We start from the raw sequence: 22,463 nt of genomic DNA on the forward strand, positions 1-22,463 counted from the left end.
ATCATAGGGATAAAATACTTATATCATACGACTGGGCCAGGTTTTGTACTATACGTACAGTCATATGTCATATATATATGTCATAAACCCATATCATACCCTCAGATCTGACGTCATCATTGACCTGTAAAAAATAACTAGTCCACAATTCAACACACCATACCGTTGTCTATAAATATAAGTGTTATGAGCATAAAAAGACACAATTCATATCATTATTCATTTTCAAAATACTATAGTATTATGATAATAGTATTTTAAAAGTCTTTTTTGGCTATAATATGCTGTAAATTGCAATTATGACATTTACAATACTCGAATCTACGGTCACATATGAAGCTATTGTCAGTTGTGGCCATATTGGGTTGATGAAAATGGGCAGGGTATCGCTGCCCAAAATCCACAGAAAATTCTCCTTGTTTTGTCCTAAACAACGAAGGAAGAGGACAAGGAATCTTTAAGATGTTGCGCCTGGCTTCAGGGACCTTCAGGTAAGCTTAAAAGGAACCATCGGATTTTAAGTATCTTGGAATAAAACGTTGAATGTCAAGACTTTCTTTGCCCTTCGCTGCATCGGAAATCATGTGAGAAACGTTTCATCATAATTTTACGTTAAAAGTCACTGTGACAAATATCTACGTCACGTAACGTTAAGGTTATCATACACTATGTATGTATACTAAATGTTTCACGATCAAAGGTCTAAATTACACTTTTGTGTCGCACAAACACCTGGAATCAACATATACATGTAGGGGAGGGCGAAAAAATTTTGTTCATTGACCTACATATAATTTTTACAGCAATATAACGTTAGCATGATATTTGATCGCCATTATTTGAAACTTCGTTTTCGTCGAAAAATAAATCTGTGGATGTCAATGGCTGTACCAGAAATGTCACTTTTCTGTGATTTTGTACATACAATTGTACAATGTAGTTGTAAAATTCAAGGTTTGGGGAGAGGTATATTCCTCGATGATGTTATGATAATTATACATAATATTGCTAAGATACTAGTAATGAGGTCAGTGGATGTCATCCACTTGATTGCTTGGAACTTTAAGGTTTAAGTGTAAAAAGTTAGTCCTGATTTTTGAGATTTCACAAATACAATTGCCTAATTATGATATGTATATGTTGCTGCGACACCCTGCTTGACAATGTTAGAATCCTCAAACAAACATATATGTTACCAAATTTATAGATAAAAGGATTTCTTGTCCATTAAGAACAAATCTCTGATCATCTACAGGGCTGTGAGTGACATTTTGTGTGTGTTTTCAGTCCCAGTTGCAGATACTGTGTAGAGAAGCTTACAACACGTCATGCATCCCAAAGACTATCTCAGAAGCCCCTCCTACCAGCAAACTCCAGAACTGCATCATCCTTACTTCAGTCCACCCATCTGACCAGACATCGTGCTCAACTCACCTGTCAATACTCCACATTAGCCAGACCGAACTTGAGAAATTTAATTAGTCCCACCAACCGTATTGTCCAATCACAACAGAGAAACATGAGTGTGTTGAGTAAACTACGGCCGCTGTTGAAAATTCGCTACTGGATTCTTGGAGCAGGCATAGGGGGCGGATACAGTGCAAAAGCGGTGAGTAGTTGTCTTTTGTTATGTACAGCCTAGTAACTTAGCCAATGCATGCAAGTTTTCAGGGTTTCTCATTATTATTAACACTGCATTTAATGTTGTACAATTATAGCAAGAAAAATTAAAGATGAGGGATCATGTATAGTATAATTGTTGACTTGTTTTTAGGCTTTAGCTATGACAGTTTAAATTTGTAATTATGATGTATGCCATGTGGATGATGTGGCCTAAAATCTAAAAGTTTTAGTGAATTTCCTTGTTTTCTTAGTGTAGGGCATCCAAAAGACACCATGACGCCCTGCTAGCTAATAGCCTGCTTGATGTCATGATGACATCCTATTTTACATGAATGTAAATCAATTCAATCTGATCCTCTTCAGACTTATGAGTCCTGGAAGGACAAGGTACCAGACATGAGCTGGCTGGGAGAGTACCTTCCCGACGCCGACACAGTCAGCAAGTTTATCCCTAACGTAGACACGGACAAGTACAGAAAATTCCTCCTGAAGCTGAAGAAATCCATACCCAAGCTTCCAGACTCCCCCGACATGGCAACGTTAAAGGGTTATCTGCCCGATGCAGACAGGATGAAGGATTGGTCACCTGATGTCACTATGGACGATTTCTCATCTGTCTTTAACGAAGGTTAGTTATTGTTGTGAAGTCTTAAGGTCTGCTATTCACTTGTTCTATGCTGCTTACTACTTCTCTTTTTTGTTTGTGTTTTGTGTTTTGATATTCAACTGTGCACTGTATTTGCCATCAGTGTTCTTGCCAGGCGTTTCCAGCATAGGGCCCCCGATGCTGTGATTTGGACCCCCCTTTGCTGTGATCTGGACCCCTATGCTGTGTTTTAACCGGCATAGATAGTGGTGTGTACCTAAACCCTGGACCTGTTCCGGACATGTTCTTAACCTTCAGGTTCAAGTCCAAAAAAACCTAAACATCTGGAAACGAGTGCGGACTTGAAAAAAAATCTCTCGCTTTTACACTCCTTTTTGATTTAAACCATCTTAAAGCTTCCTTAGATCGTGAAATTTGCACTGGAAAAATATGAAAGCATTGCTGTTTTTTGTTTATTACTGAGCTTCTGCATTAATTACTGACTGTGTATAATCCCGCATATTATAGTTTTCAAATTGCATGTAAAATATATGCCAATATGCAATTTTACATGAAACAGGAAAATAAATATTCGTAGCACACTTATTCCATTGGTTCAAGTCCGGACTTTCAAGTCCGAACCTGAACCTAAACCTCTGGACTCGAGTCCAAACCTAAACCTAAACTAGGGTTTAGGTACGCACCGCTAGGCATAGAGGTGTTTCTTTCTGCGAAGAATCTTGTGACCCTTCATGATTATTATAAAAAGTTCATATTTGGCTTTAGAATGAGGCTGTGACTGAGCAAAAACTTTACTTCACAAAATTTATCCCTCAAAATGCAGGAAATATTGTCACGTTGAGTTATGAATTTTCCGGGAGAACATGCCAGACTCCCTACTCTTGTCATGTCTTCGGCACTCCGCATGTGACTTGCGCCTCACAAAGTTGGCCTTCTGTACCTGACCCCTATGCTGTGAAAAAATTCTGGTCAGAACACTGGCCATGTTTTAACTTTGTCTTCCTGGGTTTGGTTGTAATGTTCCATGTCATGCTCACTAAGAATCTTTCTGTTTGCTTTCTTTGTCAGAAAAAGGTAAGACTACTCCAAATTCCTTTTGTTGCTTCTTTTTTTCAGCTTCAATCTGTAATTTTTTCTCATATTTCCACTCTACTGTACTTTCACCAATTCATGTTTTGTCTGCAAAAGCCTCTCGTAGCAATCGCCATAAACTTGTAAGAAAAATTTAAGAATTTGATGTGTCAATATGTGTAAGTGTAGTTTGAGGGGTAAAAAAAAAATGCTGTCATTAATCATAAACGAAAGATCTTCCTCCAAACCTATTATTAAAAATCACATGCACTGTGTCCTTGCCTCCAACCGTTTACGTTTTTAATTTGTTTTTTTCTTACGACAATGTTTTGCTTGCCAGGAGTTGCGACAGTGACAGATATATTCAGCGAAGTCAAACGCAGACCAATTCCTCTTGGCTCAGTCCCTTTCATAGGTCTGTAACACTTTACATATTGTAATTATTCCACTAATTAGATTAACAACCTCTAGTCCTTTGTGTCTCTGTGACCTCTGATAGAATGTGACAAAAAGTTGACTTCTATAAATGTCTTTTGACTTTATATATACAAGTACAATTGCCTCAGTCTGTAAATGCAACAATGTACAAAAATATAGGCATTTTGTAAGTCAGAAAACCCACAGGTTGCAAAAGAAGGCTGTCTGTATTTCCTAACATCTGTTAGTAACTTACTTTCCATAGTAACTCTTCTTTTGAACATACATGTTTACATTTCTGATGGATGATGTTAAGGTGACATCTTATCAAAAGATGATCCATAAGAAGATATTTTCTCTTTTTATATTGTCAAATCATAAATGATTTGTACCAGTAAATGTGTAGGTGTCACATAGACCAGCCAATCAGGTTCCTCTGTTTCCTTTAACATACAAACTAGCTTCCTGATTGGTCATGAGGAACTGGCCAATCAGATCACATCTGTTGTAATAGAACATAAAAGGGAGTTTTCCATTTAATGGCTTGAACAAGTTGGTGTAGCTCTGTTTCATGTTTTGACTTCGCTGAAAGACTTTATATGCAAGGATGCTCAAAGAGTTAACATTTTAGTCCTCCCAACAAAGATCATTTTAAACTACCATTGTTCACTTACACGTATTGCTGCATGTAAGGAAGTTTTTTCTTGTTTTTGTCTCAAATGCCAATTCTGCACTGCTAATACCAGGTAGCAACATGCACTTATAAATCTTTGCTGTAGCTAGCTTTATAATGAGAAACTTCACAACTTCGCCGATACACTGTAAATGCATTTAATTTAGCATTCTATTTTCGCGGTAGGGAGGAAATGGAGTGTTTGCGGTGGTTTTAACTTTGCCTTTGAGACAATAGTAGACGAGGGAAAAAATTGTGGTGGTTTTAAGTTTGCAGCGAAGAGCTTACCACGAAAACCGTGAACATAAAACCACCGCAAACATTTCTGCATTTACAGAACTATATAGAACACAATTGATCACCGTAAGAACATGATGATATGCACACTTGTTTCTAGTGTATATAAACCGTCCTGAGTTCAGTATAGCAATCCCGTGTGTTTGTGTTTACAGACAACAGCATCACTACCGGTGTCATGACAGCCATGAAAGTCAATGCTGAGGGAAGTGAGGAGGAATCCGCAAAGAAGGTACTTACGGTAACATCAAACATGTTACAAACAAGCAACAGTCTTTCACTCAAAGCTCATTGAAAACAATGACATTGATGATTGGAGTGAAAACTAACTCATAGCTATAGGCAGTAGTAGTGGGCAACCTCAAGCGTAGTGGGTAACGTCAAACATGTCACTAACAAACAATAATCTTTCACTCAAAACTCATTGAAAACATTGCAAACAATGACATTGATGATTGGAGTGAAAACTAACTCATAGCCATAGGCAGTAATAGTGGGCAACCTCAAGCCAACTGTACACACTCACACCGTATCTTCAGAAAATACGCAATAGCCGCATAGTCTCTGTTTAGAACTTTATGCAAGCCCACACCCAGACTAGTTTCGCCTTGGTGTGGCTTTCTCGGTGGTATAACTATAAGGCTCGAATGAGCCAAGTACAGTGTGTCCTGTCTTATATAGATCAGGTGCAACTCATAGCTATGTTGTGCTACCTGTTCTGTAATGTTTTATGTGTGGGTCACGACACCAGCAATAGCTGCCTGTGTCCCACATGTATTGTACTGTCACAATTCCAATCAAACTAAATCACAATAAAAGCTATTGTCATGCAATGATGTATGTATGACAACAAAAAAAGAAGATTACATCGTGAAGTTGTTAGAATGACAAGTTAATTAAATAGTTTACACATGTGTTGTACTTTCCAGATGTCTGATAAAGAAAGACTACAGAAGATACAAGAAGAGTTTCTTCAAGAGCAGGTAGGTTGAAATGGTTTGTACTAGTTATTACCCGTTTGCCAAGTTGTCCATCGACTTTGAACCACACTGATTTAGGGCTGTGTACCGGTACACTGTACCGATACAACAGTACCGGGTACAATCAATTAGGTACAGGTCCAAAATACCTGACCCTGCTGTATCAGTACTGGACCTGACTCAGGCGATGGCCACTTTGACAGATAAAATTACTATGAAATTACCATGGCAGTGCTCTAAAGCCACTCTAAAGCACAGAAAACACATTTGCATGGCTGGTGTCAAATTTTCATCTGTGTTTTCATAAAAATAATACCTAGCACAATCAAAATATTATGTTTTTACCAGTTCAAACATGCTTTTGTCCATATTGAAAATCTAGCATTTTCCGAACAAGTAGTTTAGGTACAGGTTCAGGTCCGGACCTGTACCTTAACCCATGTACCTGTACCTAAAATTTGTTCAGGTACACAGCTCTACACTGACTTGAAAACAACATTCCCAGTCATTTCTACATACTTGTTGTATCCCAGCTGAAGTACCAGCGACAGTTAGAACGTCTGGAAAAGGAGAACAAGGAGTTGAGAAAACAGATCATGTTGAAGGGGGATAAAGCAGTGTACAAGAGAAGAACAAAGGTAAGTGAAAGTTTGTTAGTAATAGAAACCTTTCTACTTAAATCTATTGCCAGAATTTTGTACGTTTTTAGTGAGTTAAAGGGGCATATTGTGATCCGAACATTAAAAAAATTATATGCGCAATCCCCGCTTGACTTGTCCGCCATTTCGTCCAGCATTCCGACGAACCACCGAACACCCGATCGAACGCGCGACGTTCTGAAGTTTGTTCACTTGTAGTGATTTTCTTGTGACAGTCGAACTCCGACCTCAACGGTTATTCCTTACCATTCTACACTGGCTTATTTGCATATCATAAAATGGGGGCCATTGATTGATATGGAAATAAGTCACATTTTGCGCGTTTTGCATTTTTGTCGTTTAATAATGATGGAAATGTGACAAAATGATGGGAATATGTTGGAAAAAAATTACAAATAAGTTACAAGTGTGAATCTGAATGTAGATTTTCTAATTCTGAATACATGTATTTGTAGTTTTGTCCCCAAATTCTACAATATGCCCCTTTAACATAAGTAGCAACATTGTAACAAGTTTTGATCACCAATTTAAGTAAAACTTTGTTTTGTGTTTTCTTCAGAAATCCCTGATAGACATGTACTCAGAGGTGCTTGACGAACTGTCAGAGTACGACTCCAGCTACAACACACAGGATGAACTACCTAGGGTGAGTAGTATACTAGAGGCTGTGTAATACATGTTTAGTGGAGGATAAGATCAGAAATTTTGATTTACAAGAATACTAACTGGTCATCTTATGATGTTCAAGGAAATAAATTGCTTCATTTTCAAAATACTTTGACAAAAACTCACTGTACAGTAGTGCTGTGTACCTGTACCGTAAAAATTGCTTAGATACAGGTCCAAAATATCGGATCATGAAGTATCGGTACTGTACCAAAATAAATTTACACCTAGTATGTGGTGATTTTGTGACTGATCTCCTAACCTCATGGCCTCATGCAACACCAAACGTGACCAAAGTGACACCTTGAAACAGCGTAACTAATATGCAACAGATCATTCAGGCAGGCAGGTAGTTTTGATAGCAAGGCCAAGGGAGTTTGGGGGTAGGAAACCTAGTTATGTTTTTTGAATAATGATACTGACGAGTTGAAAACAGTTTATTTATGTTTCTGTCATTATTGAAGAAGTTCAGAAAAACACATTTAATTCAAATTGTTCAGGTACAGGTACCTGTACCTAAACCTCTGTACCGGTACCTGTTACGTTTAGGTACTCAGCACTACTGTACAGTATAGTGTTTATAATGTGACCATATTTTTCTGTTGATGTGTTTCTCTAGCTCTCTAATGATTGTATTATCCTATACCCAGGTTGTTGTAGTGGGAGACCAGAGTGCGGGGAAGACCAGTGTACTGGAGATGGTGGCACAGGCCAGGATCTTCCCCAGGGGGGCGGGGGAGATGATGACGAGAGCACCGGTCAAGGTACGGGATATGTTGTCTTATTCAAAACTGTCATTTGCCATATTATTTTTAACACATTGGACATATCAGGTTGTATTTACTGTTGTGAAGTCTTCTCCCTGCAATGTAAGATGTAACGAATACAAAATTTTGGTACCAGAAGGTTAAACTATTGCATCATCCAGAGTTTAGTCTGATTCATGTGATATAACCTTTCCTCCCTAGGTGACCCTGAGTGAAGGACCCCACCATATAGCCATGTTCAAAGACAGTGACAGGGAATTCGACCTCACCAAAGAATCTGAGGTATAACACAGTATTTCTTTTGTTCCTAAACTTTAGTTACATAACATAAATTTCTACAGTTAGCTCTAACAGGCTAAGATATGATAGCCATTATAGTACTTCTCTAATGCATAAGGGTAGTTTGGTATGTATCTGATCTCAATTCTTCGGTATATGTTTTATTTCAGCTGGAAGCTCTGCGGAGAGAAGTAGAAATCAGAATGAAAGCCAGCGTGAGGCCAGGACAGACTGTCAGTATGGAGGTAAGATAAACAGATTTCTTTATTTCTCAAATATGTATTTCATCAGATATGAGTGAAGACCTTAAATGAAATCTGAAGTAGAAGTTCATAATACAAACTACTTACCACAAAATTCTTGCCGTTTAAGTTCTTTCATGTGATATTGCTGATTTGGATTTAAATATGCTTATTTAAGTTACACTTCAGTACGTTTGGGACTGCAATGTGATGTCATTCCCTGTGACTGTTTATATGTAAATACTTTGCGTTTGGGAATGCATCTATAAGCAGCGACACCTGTGCTGCAGTGCAATGTGAACCAGTCAAAATTGCCTTGAAGAAGTTGACAGATGGTCACCAAAACGTTGGTTGAACAAATCTCTAACTTGGTTTTGTAAAAAGAGTCTTTTTATTCAGTGTGCTTTTTTGTCTTTGTCTTTAAAGCCTTTGTCAGATGTTACTTTAGAACTGTGCCTACCAAACCTATGTAAGAGTGTAAGAGTCTCAATCCAAAACTATGTAAGAGTCTCAATCCAAATGTGGGGTCAACACATGCCTTTTATTTGCAGACCATCGCCATGAGTGTGAAAGGGCCGGGGTTACAGAGAATGGTGTTAGTAGATCTGCCTGGGATCATCAGTGTAAGTATAGAATTAAGGTTCCTTTCTTTGGTGGCCTCCAAAATTAACATTTTCAGTTTATTCACATTACTTTCTTGGGCTTAGAAAAAATAATGTAGTGAAACCATGTTTACCTCTGACTTACGTACCATGTTTTTTCTCTGAAAAGTTGTTTTCAATGTGCACTAGAAGCTATCAAATGACATATAAAAAAAACTTGACAAATTTGAATCTTAGTCTACAACTTTGATTTTTTGTTCACCCTGCAGACTGAAACGCAAGGCATGGCCTCTGCCACTAAAGAGTCCATAAAGATGATGTGTGAACACTACATGTCCAACCCGAATGCCATCATCCTATGTATACAAGGTAAGCAAAGGGAGACTAAAATAGTGCTAGCACTTGTCGTGTACAAAAAACATTTTGAGACATTTTGAAGGTTTGAAAATTTTAAAGAAATACAAAAGTATGAGGAATCATTCGTCTAAAAGTTTAGGCCTTGAAATTTTTTTTGCATAAACATTTTGCTGTTAGCTTCTTTTGACAACCGCAACAACAAAATAATGTCCATTCACAAAATCTTCTGTGGCTTCATCATACAATCTATGTTGCACTGTCAACAATGTCATTTTCCAGAGAGGTAGACGATGAAAGTGATCTCAATCCTGTTGAGCTCACTGAAGAGCTATTCTTCCACTGGTCGTGACAGAGAAGACAGACACTAAGTACAGTATTTACAGGTTCATTGTACCAGGGAAATTCCCCTATTTCCTTTTGACAAGCACAATGAACAGTGGACCACGGCTTAACTCTCCGGTAGCGCGCATGTCGTGTGAGTGACACAGCCGGAATCAAACTCACACCTTCTAGTTCCAGAGGCAGATGTCCCTAACCACTGGTCTACAAACGCTACTAAATATAGATAAAAACGGTGATAAATGCTCATTGATATCTCGTTTCCAGATGGCTCTGTGGATGCGGAGAGGAGTAACGTGACTGACCTGGTCAGCCACATGGACCCTCAGGGAAAACGAACCATCTTCGTGCTGACCAAAGTGGACCTGGCTGAGAAGAACATCACCAACCCACGCAGAGTATAACACACACTGTTTCTAACATTCATGCTTTGTTAAAAAGTAGATGAATGTATTAGGGAGCTTCAGGCATTAAGCCTCAAGCGTCAAATCTCTGCACGTAAAAGCCCAACACACTTATTGAGAAGAGTACATGTATGTGTGTTCGCTTAAAACGCAAGCGGTGGCGAAGCCGCATTTCACTACTAGCTACTTGAATTGTTGTTGAGAAAGCATCATGCTTCACCTCAATTGAGGATGACTGCTTTACCTTTGTGTCGTTTTTGGTGGTAAGTGTTACAAATTCGTTTTCAGTAGCAAGACTTCTTGTAAAGACAGTTATCTTTTGTGCTTTTAGAATACATTGTATATTGTTGATAAAAAGCAGTGTGTTTACATGTACAGTATGAGTGTTCCTGCATACATGCTTATGTGTGTATGGTATTATGTCTAGCTCCATTATAAATAGAACTCATAGCCTGTATGGTATCAGTTTTGTGAAGTTATTCATTTCATGTTTTGTATATTCTATAACCCCAGATAAAACAGATCCTCGAGGGGAAGCTGTTTCCCATGAAGGCCCTGGGGTATTTCGCCGTGGTAACGGGGCGTGGCAACAAGGACGACAGCATCGACACCATCAGGGGATACGAGGAGGAGTTCTTCCGCACTTCACAGCTCTTCAGGTCAGAAAAGTCTTCAAGATTTCTTTGGAGACGTTATTTTAAATCATTTATGTATAATCTTTACTGAACGCTATGCTGCCCCTACAGCTGACTAAGCTATGGGAGAGAGTGAGTGAGATGTACAATAATTATTATAGCTTTTATGCACATGTACTTAGAATATTGTTATAGCTCGTTATGCTGTCCATGTCAACATTCCATTGTAATGTCTTGTCTTTGTCAGCAGGGCTAGCCCTTTGTAATAGCCACAGGCTAGTTGGGCAGCCCTGGCTGTGTGTGCTTAACAGCCAACCAATAGATAAGATAAAGATGTCTTTGTCACTGAATCCTTTAAGTCCATCAATGTCATACCAGTGGATTTGGATTTTTAGAAACATAACTTTTAAGGGTAAAAATTCCAGAAGAAAAATTGGCCGAATCTTGAATTTTGAGCAAAAATACAGCCATGAAGAGGATTCTCTTGACTAAATCTGGTTCCCAAAATGCAAAAGGAAAAATTGGCCTCATTATTTTGAATCTTGAATTTGAACAAAAATCCATCCATGAAGAGTATTCTCTTGCCTAAATATAGCCCCTAGAATTGCTCGCGCTCTGGGTTCATTACATTCTATTATACTTAGTTTTTCACAACTTACCTGCTAATATGTTTATAGCAAATTTATTCCTGTAGGCTAATTGCAAGTTGACAACAATTAATGACGATGCACAAACATAAAACATAAGCTTATGTGTGATTCAAACAATAAAGATTAAACTATGTTGCTAGTCTACAATAAGTTTCTATATCTACAATACTGATACCGGGTTTCACTTCTTCTTTGAAAGCAGTGGAAAATACAAAGTCCCACGTTTTCGATAATGAGTGGGTTGGATAATTTCAGAAGGAATATGAGTTTCTGTGGATTTCTTAATCTAGAAAAGTTTATAGAGGTTTTGGATACTTTCTTGAATAGTCTGTTTCTTTCGGCTTTGACTTTGGGACATTCGCGGATAAAATGTATAATATGTGATTTTCCCCTACAGGTCAGGTGTGCTGAAGGCTAGTCAGATGACCACACAGAACCTGAGCTTCGCTGTGTCCGACTGCTTCTGGAAGATGGTCAAGGCATCGGTGGAGCAGCAGGCTGACACGTACAAAGGTGTGGATCAAGTAGTCTTTCGCTAGTGTCTTTACAGCTAGAATTTAAGGTAGCTTAAGCGTCGAGCATGTCACCGTGGCGCAAGCGTTAACACAACCCCGCTGCTTCGCCATCTGGATGAAATTCCGTGGATCCTGGGGCCCGAGTTCGATCCTAGGGTCTGCTCAGCTCGGACATGTTGTAAGGGATTGCATTCGTCATTTCGGATGGTGACTTAAACCCAGCGGCCCTGTGTATGAGGGAGCTTCGGGCGTAAGCCTCAAGCGTCAAACCTCTGCACGTAAAAGAACCCAACACACTTATCGAGAAGAATAGGGGTGACCTGGTGTGCTTGGCCAAAAACAAGAGCCTTAGCAAAGCCGCATTGCACTACCACTAGCTACTTGAAAAAGCATCATGCTTCACCTCAATTGAGGATGACTGCTTTACCTTAAGCACTTTATAGGCCTATGGTCTAATTCTGAGCTAGAGCTCATTTAACTAAGAATGGTATGAGGTGGCTAGAAAATGTACCTTGTTCCTTTTCAGTTTTTATTTTGGTGAAGTTAGGACATAAGAAAGAGTGTGATACAGGGACAGTGTGTTACCAATGAGTGTGTGAAACAATAATGCTCTTGCTTCTACATACATCTGGGTTGCCTTGGACAGTGGAGCATAAAGGGTTTGACCTATAGACTCCACAGAATGTAACAAGCCAAACCATACTTCCAATTCTCCATGTATCCTATCATACCACTTCTGCCGTACATGCTGCTACTATGCAATACTCACATCACTGCAGACACCAAGACAAACAAACAAACAAGCAAACAAACACACCAACTGATAGAGTATATCCGTTTTCACAGTGGTATTAAAATAGTGAAGTTTAAGTTATTAATTAAAGTTTGCATGAGCTGTGGGTCTAAGAACCAATTGCACAAGTAACAAAGACCCCTCTGCCCCCCTCCCCCCAGCGGCCCGGTTTAACCTGGAGACAGAGTGGAAGAACAACTACCCCAGTCTGCGCCAGCTGGACAGGGACGAGCTGTTCGAGAAGGGCAAGGGCGAGATTCTAGACGAGGTCATGAACTTGAGCCAGGTCACGCCCAAACAGTGGTGAGTTGGACCATCTAATGTCAAGGCCATGTTGTTGAAATACACTGAGAGTGGTCAGGATCAATGATGAATTTTCAGTAATGTCTATCAATGTTTGAAGTTATTCTCAACCCACCCAACCTACAATTTTTTGTGGAAGATTATCAGACTGTTTTCCCCAAATGTCTTAAATGGAATAACCTTCATAGACTGATCATATAGTCAAACCTACCTCCTTCAAAACACAGAAAATTCAATTGCAAAACAAAAACATACAAATGTAAATATCTGATGGACATACAGCCACTCTCTCATTGGTTAAACCACTAATTGCCATACTGTCATTGGCTGAAATGCTATTTGTGATCGACAGTCAGGATTGGTGTAGTTGTCTGACAGTTATCACTCCTATCTTTGTAAAGGAAATGTATCTATGTCAAATAGAAAAACAATGTCTATTTCATATAAGACCTGATCATGATACAAATCTTCAAATATCAGGGAGTTCTGATCTCAAAAGCGTATACTTTTGTACATATTCACAGTGGTTTAAGTTGATGTCCATGGTATTCCACAATACTGGAAACTTATAGCTCCACCCCTGAAGCCTTGCCAAAAATGTCTCTACCTTCCAGGGAGGAAGCTCTGTGGGCCAAGCTGTGGGATCAGGCTGCCGAACACGTCATCGAGAACATCTACCTCCCGGCAGCTCAGACAGAAAGTGCAGGACACTTTAACACCACTGTCGACATCAAGCTCAAACAGTGGGCAGACCAGCAGTTGCCCAAGAAGAGTGTGCTGGTAATGTGTGTTAAGGGCTAGTCATTGTAGGTTAGAAGTGCTATCCACTACAAGTAGGTCTTATCAGCTTGCTTTTTCTGAAAGAGATACATTACAGACTGTAAGCAGAATTCATTCACCTTTAAGGCCACACCAATTTAATTTCTTGGTTAACAGATTTAAAAAAAAAAAATTAGCAACAAAAAAAAATCTTGAAAACAGAAGGCTGGGGTGAAAACTTGCACCTGACCCTGTTCACACCCTGAAATTGTGTGCACCAAAGTACAAACTTTCCTCTGAGATTCTGTTTTCCTGTTGATTTTCCAATCTAGCATTTTTTTAAAAATTCCGTTATCAACCAAGAAATTAAAATGGTGTGGCCTAATGGCGTAGCAAAAACAAAGGAAAAGGTTCAGCAAAAAGAATTAGATTAGACCTTTCTTTTCTTCTGGTGTAGTTCTGATATGATTCTTACTTAAGTGTTGTTTTGTATCTGTACCTGTATCACAATGTCAAATCCTGGAACAATATTTTACTGGTACAACAATGTAGCATGCTTAGTCCCGTGGTTAGCGACCTTGTCTCTGGACCAAGAGGTTAAGTGTTCGATTCCCAGCTGTTGTTACTGACATGCATGCTACTGGTAAGGGTTGCAGTCCCTAGGATGGGACGTTAAGCTGTTTTGGGCTGTTAATTGTACTAGTTGTAAAAAGAGTTGGGGAATTTCCCTGGTACAATAAACCTGTAAATACAGTTCGTAGCCTTCTCTGTCACAACCAGTGGAAGATTAACTCAGTGAGCTACATGGTAAAGCTGAGTGGTTCAAGATCACTTTCACGCAAAACTATAAATGCAGAAATGTTCACTGTGGTTTTATGTTCACGGTTTTCGCGGTGAACTCTTTACCGCGAACTTAAAACCACAGCGAAAAGCAGTTCCATTGTGTGACTGTAGTGATACTATTGTTTCAAATGTGAACTCAAAACCACCGCGAACACTCCATTTTCTCCCCGCGAACATTTCTGCATTTACAGTATGTTACCATGCATGGCTTGAAATTCATTTTTGGAAACGTGCACTGGTGCACCCTACCCAAAAAATTTAGTGCACAGAACGAATTTTGGGGGCACGACATAGAATAAATTTGAACGTCAGCAAAGCATAATCACAAAGTTTAACGCTTTTAAGAACTTTCTGTAATTCTATAGCTGTTAATTCTTACAGAACGATCTGTAATTCTATAGCTAACCTTGAAAGTTCACAAACAAGTGATACATCAAAAATGTTATATTGCTATTTCTGATACTTACATTTCAAGAATATTCTGAATGCTAGTGAGTGTACAGTAGTGTGCCTTTACCCTATAGCCTACAAAAATATCTAGGTGCACTGTCAAAACTTAGGTGCACAGCTCCAGTTTTGGGTGCACGCAGGTGCACATGCACCCACTATTTCAAGCCCTGCCATGTGATCAGAGATACAGGAAGAACTGAGCGATGATTGTGTTTCCCTGTCTGTAGGTTGGTTGGGAGACGTTACAGGAGGAGTTAAAGGGACTGATGGACCGCGGGAGGGACGCCCAGAACCACGACGACATCTTCGACCACCTGAAGGAAGCTGTCATCAAGGAGGCCACCAGGAAACACAGGTGGCAGGGAGAGGCCGCCAACAGTCTGGTCAGTAGTTACCTTGGCCAAGAAGGTTATGTTTTTTGGGCTGTGTGTCTTCAGACTTTAAAGGCACCCAGAGCATTTTATGAGGCTTGAAAACTGGAAATATTCTAGTTGCTGTAATCTTTATGAAATTGACATTTAATGCCACTGTTTGTCACATTTGCGTGCGGATTTCTTATCAAAAGTACTCAAAAGCGGCACAAAAACAAGCTACATGGTGATCTTTTAGTTTCACGCGCCTAGTGTAAATACTGTAGATACCATAGCCCCGCCCACCTCCGTCAAAACGTAGAAATGCAAAATTAAAACTGTTTAAAATGCAAATATTTGACGGACATGCAGTCACTCTCTCATTGGTCCAACCGCTGATTGTGATGGACAGTCAGGATGAGTCTATTAGGGCTTGGATTTTCTATCAGTTCTCACCACACAACGACATCGTATCTATGCTCCTTTAATGTCGATATGTAATGGTACAGTGTTATTGAAACTTACTATGTGTAGGAATGACTAGAAATGGGAGTCTTTTCATTCAAGTTTCAAGCCTCATAAAATGCTCTGGATGCCTTTAAACTTTAGTCAAAAATCAACATAGCAGCAGATCTGGAAGAAGGTGTACACTCCTGTGTCTGTCTGTCTGTCAGCCTGTCTGTCAGCCTGTCTGTCAGCCTGTTTGTTTGTTTGTTTGTTTGTTTGTTTGTTTGTTTGTTTGTTTGTGAAAAGACAACTCGAGAAGTTGTGGATGAATCTTTATGATATGTAATAGGTGTGTAGGTATTTGCAAAATGAAGAAACAATTAGATTCTGGGCCCCCTGGTGGCTTTCCACGGTGCAGCAACAGAACTTCCGGTTATGATATCTTGTTCATACTTTCATGCTGACTTCTTGCAATACCGTAGACCCCTTTACGAAATCTGGCACCATTGCAAAATCTGCTCTTGTGATATCACAATACAGCCGGTACGTGCGTGAGTTGGTCAAAAACGAGGGTAATTGTAATAGAACTCTACCTTTCAATTCAAATATTGCCCTCATGCTTTGTTCTGTCAGGTTGTTCTCTAGCGAGAACAGATTTTGCAATGGCGCTGAACTTTGGAAAGGGGTGTATTGATGATCGTGAGTTGCTAGATTACATGCAGGTAATGCCATAGATGGAGTTCATTACAAAATTGTTCAAGAAATACACAAAATGTAAGTCCAGGATTTTGTTTTACTTTTGATGACTCAAGAACAGACCATCATATGTGTCCCAAATGTTTAATCTATCAACTCTAAGGTCTTTCCTTTTGTTGAAAATCATCTAAGGAAGCAGCCTGACATATTTTTCTGCACTCCCCACAGAGAGTGATCCAGTTAAATGCACTTGAGGACAGATCCATAGCGGAGAAATCCCAGTGGGATTCAGCGATCAAGTTTATGGAGTCAACCTTACAGGACAAGCTATTTGAAAGTAAGGCGTTCTGTCAAGTGTTCTTCATGTGGTTAGGCCATGTTGATTTGATTATATGGATGACATCCTCTGTGGACCCAAAAACTGATGCAAGCGTGCTAATTAAAAAAAGTTTGGCAAAACAAAAACCTACTTCATGGTCAGGAAGGATGAAGAAAATTAATATAGTTTTAATTTTTGTTCTTTCACATCTTCTTCTTTGACTTTCCAATTCCACGACATCGGTATCCATTACAATTTTTTGTGTGTACAATTTACAGCATATGTTTTTTTTTTAAATTTTGCAGCTGCTTTGTAATATTTACAGACTGAAAATGTCTATTTTTGAAAACGGATGACAATTAATGCGTGTGCGGATGTCATCCATATAATCAAATCAACATGGCCTAAGAAAAGAAATACTCTCACGACAAGATGATGGTGTCAGAATAAAAGAAAAAAAGTGTTTTTTTAACATTGATAAAAATGGTAAAACTCAAGTCCATGTATCTTTTTGTGGACTTTATCTCAGCCCATTTGTTCATAGTAGATTTTTGTCTCTACTTCCATTTTTTTATGATGTATGACTGATTAGAAATGTCTGTTTTTCAGCGGAGTCGAAGATTAACAAGATGTCGGGGCCAGGCTGGGTGGGTCGATGGTTCAAGTGGCAGTACCAGTCTCAGGATCAGGTCAGTCATCAAGGCACAGGATTAAGTTTTGGGAATAAGTGCACTGGTGCACCTAATCTAGATATTTAGGTGTACAGAAAGTATTTTGGGTGCTCAACATAGAATAACGTAGAATGTCAGCAACAAGTGATAAAAAACCCTACTGCATCCCTTCAAAACTTGAATTTGAATCTGTACTTCTATATAGCTACATGTAACCTCAAAATTTCAAACTTATAAGTATCAAAATACAGCAAAGGTTTTATTGCTTTTTCCCATACTGAAATTTCACATATATTCTGTATACTTGTGAAATATAGCCTACAAAAATAGGTACAGTCAAAAATTAGGTGCACAGCTAACCTAGAAATCTAGGTGCACAGAAAAATTGTATTGTAGTTGACATCTACACATACAGTAGTTTTGTTCAGTCCTCTTCCAAAAAAAGTGCCAATCTACTTGCTAGTGTAATAGACTATGTTTTCGCCATGTGATTTTGTCTTTATGTTTCTTACAGGCAAAATGTGCAGCCACCAAGACAGAACTAGAGAAGATTGTTGCACTAGACGAGGTTTGTACTTTGTTCTTTATGAACTTATTAACTGAGAAGAACACAAGGAACCATAACTGTTTTTAAAAAAAACTCAGATATAAATGTGACCACAAACTTTTTTGCAATTTACATTTCCCATACATAGCTTTATTCCTGTAATGTTTATTATAAAAAATCATCTGAACTTGCTATCATTCTGCTTGTTACTTGTGTGAAATTTCTCTTTGATTCTTAGTCTTCCCCTGTCTTCCCCCCCTACCTTACCACTAACGTAGGGAAGCAAACAAGTGAGTAGAGCTTCATTTATTTCTTGAGTTATTCTCTTGTTCCTCCTTTGTTTCCGTGTGTGTTTCACGATCAGAAATGGCCGGCCTACCAGGCTTTTGAGACTGGGTCTATCAGGGTAAGACTTGGGCGCATGGCTGTCTCCAGCTTTAGATTTTTTCTGTCCCACTCATTGTCTGGGAGCCCATGTAATTGATTTCTGTTGTTAAATCTGTAATGTTAAGCTTACGAAAATACATTTTCATCAGTTTCATGTCATGAAGTTCAGATTTTTTGGCCTGACAGGGTGAAATTTGTGTCCTGGAATGTAGGGATGAGTCCTGGAGACAGCTTTGACCTGACTAACCCAAGGAATGATGTTAACAGCATGTTGTGTTATCTTTTTGTGGAAAAATCTATTGTTTACAAAATCTTTACCTCTTCAAAGATTTTGGCAATTTTGTCCTTTGTTCCAAGCCAGTACTTACTTAACTGTACAATTGTAATTCTTTTCTTGCTGCCACAACTCTGGCATCTTTTTATCATTAATCTTTTACTTCTAGAATTCTAAATTCATGATTATCCTTACCTAACATATTTTTGTATTGCGTTTTTTACCTTCTTATACATATAGCTCAGATTGTACCTGTATCATTTGTGTGCATTAAACACTTAACAGCTAACCTAAAAAAGGAGCAGTTATATTTTTGCATGCTGTTCTTTTATCATCTGTATGTAATAGAAAAATCACCCTTTATTGGTCAATAAGTTCTAACTATGTTCAGGTGTGTTTAAAACAGAAAGATAATGGGTCTTTGTAACTTTTCTCACCTGTAGAAACACCCACCTTACCTGGCCATGGATGAAACGACGACAGTCAGGAAAAACCTTGAGGCACAGGGGGTCGATGTGGACAACGACTTTGTGAGTAAAAAAGTTGATTTTCTGCTGCAGCAGTGTTGGAGAACTGCAATCTTTTCTATAATAATGCTAATCCTGCTTGTTGTAGTTCAAAGGACCCCAGAACAGTTGAAAATGAAATAAATGTTATCAATGCACTGGTTTTGTCATGGGTATCTTAATCTTGACTGCACCAGTAGTAATGTTTTAATAACTGTGTAATAGGACTGTTTTTAAAGTTATGGTAATGATGTAATGGTAACGATAGCAAGTGTAAATATTTGTTAAATGTATTGTACGTAATGTTATTGTTCCTTATAAGAATTGTCTGTCGACAAGTCCAGGAAAATTAGTAGTGTGCCCAAATAATGGATTTTCTAGATAAATAAAGTCTTAAAGTCTGAAGTCTCAAAGTCTAATTGCAATGCAATAAGACGATCATACCAAACATAACATTCAACGCCTGTAGTCATTCTTTTGAAATTGAATTACTCTACTCATAGAACAAAATAATGATGCAAGATCATTAACGCATTTTACTACACTTCTTCCTTCTGTCCATGTTCAGATAAAGATGACGTGGCACGAAGTCTACCGGAGACATTTCCTGAAGCAGGCGCTGGTCCGCGCTAACGAATGTCGGCGAGGCTTCTACTACTACCAGAGGGGAATCACAGACACCGATGTAAGCACGGATCACTTTTTAAAATTTGTTTTAACGGTATTGCTCGGTGCAAGGCCAGTGTCGGCCACCTCAAGGCACTTGTGGCATCGTGTGGCGCAATCGGTAGGGTGTTTTGCCCAGATGAATTTCAGACGCACAGTCCCTTGCGACATTTCCACAAAGTGCAAGTGTGGGGCAAATATGTATCTGTTGTGTATAATGTGATTGTAAACCCTGCAGCAATTCAGCACTGGCTGCCATGGCACGGGTAATTTTTGACCAATAAACCAACTAAGTTGAAGAGGTAAGGAGATAGTGGTGTATATTTGTTTTGATGGTTTGTGGGTTGTACTTGTGTGGGAAGCACTCCCCAGGAAGAGAGTTCCATATTTTAGCAGTCTGGGGAAAGAAGCTATTGCCATAGAAAGTCTTCGAAACTGGTACTTCTTTCTCTCAACATTTCAGACATTTTTCCTTTTTTTAGCAAAAATAAGCCGTATATACATATAGCATGCATAGTCCAGTGGTTAGCGACCCTACCCCTGGACCAAGAGGTTGGGAGTTCAAATCCCAGCTGTTGTCGTTCAACTGAGATGAAAACTACTGGAAAGGGTCGTAGTCCTTAGGATGGGATGTAAAGCTGTGGTCCACTGTTCATGGTATTTGTTGAAAAGAGCTAAGGGAATTTCCCATAGGCTGACGAATCGCGCTCCTAGTGGCCAGTCGGTCCTGTAACCGCCATCCCCCTGGGCCGGGGGTCAGTAACCTCCGGCCGAGAGCTTGTGTAAATACAGGCTAGGGGAATTTCCCAGTACAGCAAACCTGTAAAGAAATGCTGTTCATTTCGTCTGTCTTCTCTATCAAACCTGGTTGAAGATTAACTGTTCAGTGAGCATAACTTTCACTTTAACATGCGCTTTTTCTGACTTCTGTATGTAATTCTGTTTTGTGCATTCCCCCCCACAGCTGGAGTGTCACGACATTGTCCTGTTCTGGAGAATACAGAAGATGTTACAGTGCACCAGTAACGCACTCCGACAACAGATCATGAACACTGAGGGTACGTTCACATGCAACTATCTTAGATACATTAGACAGTACTTCTAGTAATGATGTCTTTGCTCTAAATGCATGTTGTCTATGCTTTGTGAGTCAGTGTATTACTGTACAAGTCTTCAATTTGATCGGTCTGAAATTGGCTATTTTACAATGGCTTAGAAATACAAAATTTTGATGTACTGTAAATGCAGAAATGTTTGCTGTGGTTTTATGTTTGCAGTTTTAGCAGTGACCGTTTTGCCCCAAACTTAAAACGACCGCAAACATTTTTGTCCAATACTGTAGCAGTATGTGACTATAGTGCTGCTGCAAACTTTAAAAAAACGGGAACGCTCCATTTTCCCCTTAGTGCGAAATAAAGATCCGCAAACTTAAATGCATTTACAGTAACCTGCTGGTGCTTTTTAGTTTTACTGGTAAGCCAACGCTTTACATATGTAGAATCTGATGACCCTTCCTTGATCTTTGGGATGAGTACTTTTGTCAGTACTGATACGAGTTGTCCAGGATTTTGACTGTTCCATTTATTCAAGGGGGAAACAGCCAGGCAATTTCTAAATAAAACAGAAAAGAGTAAAAGAATTTGGATACAGAAAGATGGTGATCAAAATAATTAGGGCAAAAGGAAAGAAATCTAAATCTTCCTTTTTTGGCCTGGACTATTCAATGATGATTTTGTGTCTTTTTTTTTCCTGTAGCCCGTAGACTAGAGAAGGAGGTGAAACACATGTTAGAGGGCCTCGGTGAGGATCCACAGAAGAAACTGGGCCTGCTACAGGGCAGGAGGGTCACACTAGCGGAAGAACTCAGTAAGTTTGTTTGTTTGTTTGATTCACGTAACAGGTAAACTGCCTGTAAGTGTAACACACCAGTTTTGAACAATAACTGCAATCTTCATAAGACTGGACTGTAAGCTTTGATCCATTCACCCCATGTTTTCTTATGTGAAATTTATCATATAATTCCTACATGCAATATGCATTTTTCTATTGATGCTACATACTTTATTGTGAAGTTTTCAGCTTGGATCCAACACAAAGAAGGACCTCACCATGAATTTCTTAACAGTTCGCTGTTGGCACCATTTTAGTTAAGATCTGGTCATTCAAGTTATGTCCTACACAACAGCATTTATAGAAATAATTAATAAGCACTATGCAGAATATTTGAATGTTTTTGTATCCAAATTTCATAATGTGTATAGGGTATAGGTCTTGTGGAAGTACATTTGTAAATCTGAACTTTGATCAGTGTTAATTTTTTTACGATGTATAATTCTGTTCTTGTGTCCTTGCAGAGAAAGTTCGGGGAATTCAAGAGAAGTTGGAAGAATTCATCGAAGCCCTCAGGAAAGAAAAATGAAGAAGACACTTCAGTCTTTACTTCAAAAGTAGTTCCTCTGGATTTAATGCCCACTCCTACTGAAAAGACATGATTAGATATGCACACAGGATCAACTTACATGTAGCTGGATACAGCACTTAAAGATTACCACCATGAATCTTTTGACAAATCAAATACAGCAGAAGATGTAGAAACTTGTCAGTTGCCAGTTTATGGTAGTCCAGTAATGCCACCTAGCAGGTTGTATCATAAATGCAGCTCAGTGATG

General features: G+C 39.0%; 1 protein-coding gene across 3 annotated transcripts; it reads left to right on the forward strand.

Moving 5' to 3' along the window:
- Window positions 1-336: 336 nt before the first annotated feature.
- Window positions 337-22,227, forward strand: LOC136442932 (dynamin-like GTPase OPA1, mitochondrial). 3 transcript variants are annotated; one of them, XM_066439971.1, is made up of 27 exons: window positions 338-491; window positions 1,288-1,609; window positions 1,987-2,251; window positions 3,642-3,716; window positions 4,844-4,920; window positions 5,618-5,671; window positions 6,202-6,306; window positions 6,887-6,973; window positions 7,644-7,757; window positions 7,962-8,042; window positions 8,210-8,284; window positions 8,833-8,904; window positions 9,153-9,252; window positions 9,847-9,977; window positions 10,497-10,642; window positions 11,666-11,781; window positions 12,738-12,879; window positions 13,494-13,659; window positions 15,159-15,314; window positions 16,653-16,761; window positions 17,353-17,432; window positions 17,929-17,982; window positions 19,066-19,152; window positions 19,697-19,813; window positions 20,759-20,852; window positions 21,550-21,660; window positions 22,149-22,227. In XM_066439971.1, the coding sequence occupies exons 1-27, from the start codon at window positions 463-465 to the stop codon at window positions 22,211-22,213; spliced, it is 3,030 nt and encodes a 1,009-aa protein (XP_066296068.1). In that variant the 5' UTR covers window positions 338-462; the 3' UTR covers window positions 22,214-22,227. The 3 variants fall into 3 exon arrangements, with proteins under 3 accessions (XP_066296070.1, XP_066296068.1, XP_066296069.1); XM_066439972.1 differs by lacking the exon at window positions 3,642-3,716; XM_066439973.1 differs by lacking the exons at window positions 19,066-19,152; window positions 19,697-19,813; window positions 20,759-20,852; window positions 21,550-21,660; window positions 22,149-22,227 and adding an exon at window positions 18,326-18,460 and having other exon boundaries at window positions 337-491.
- The last annotated feature ends 236 nt before the right edge of the window (window positions 22,228-22,463 follow it).

This window comes from Branchiostoma lanceolatum, chromosome 10 (assembly GCF_035083965.1).
Source record: "Branchiostoma lanceolatum isolate klBraLanc5 chromosome 10, klBraLanc5.hap2, whole genome shotgun sequence".
In the NCBI taxonomy this organism is placed as follows: domain Eukaryota; kingdom Metazoa; phylum Chordata; class Leptocardii; order Amphioxiformes; family Branchiostomatidae; genus Branchiostoma; species Branchiostoma lanceolatum.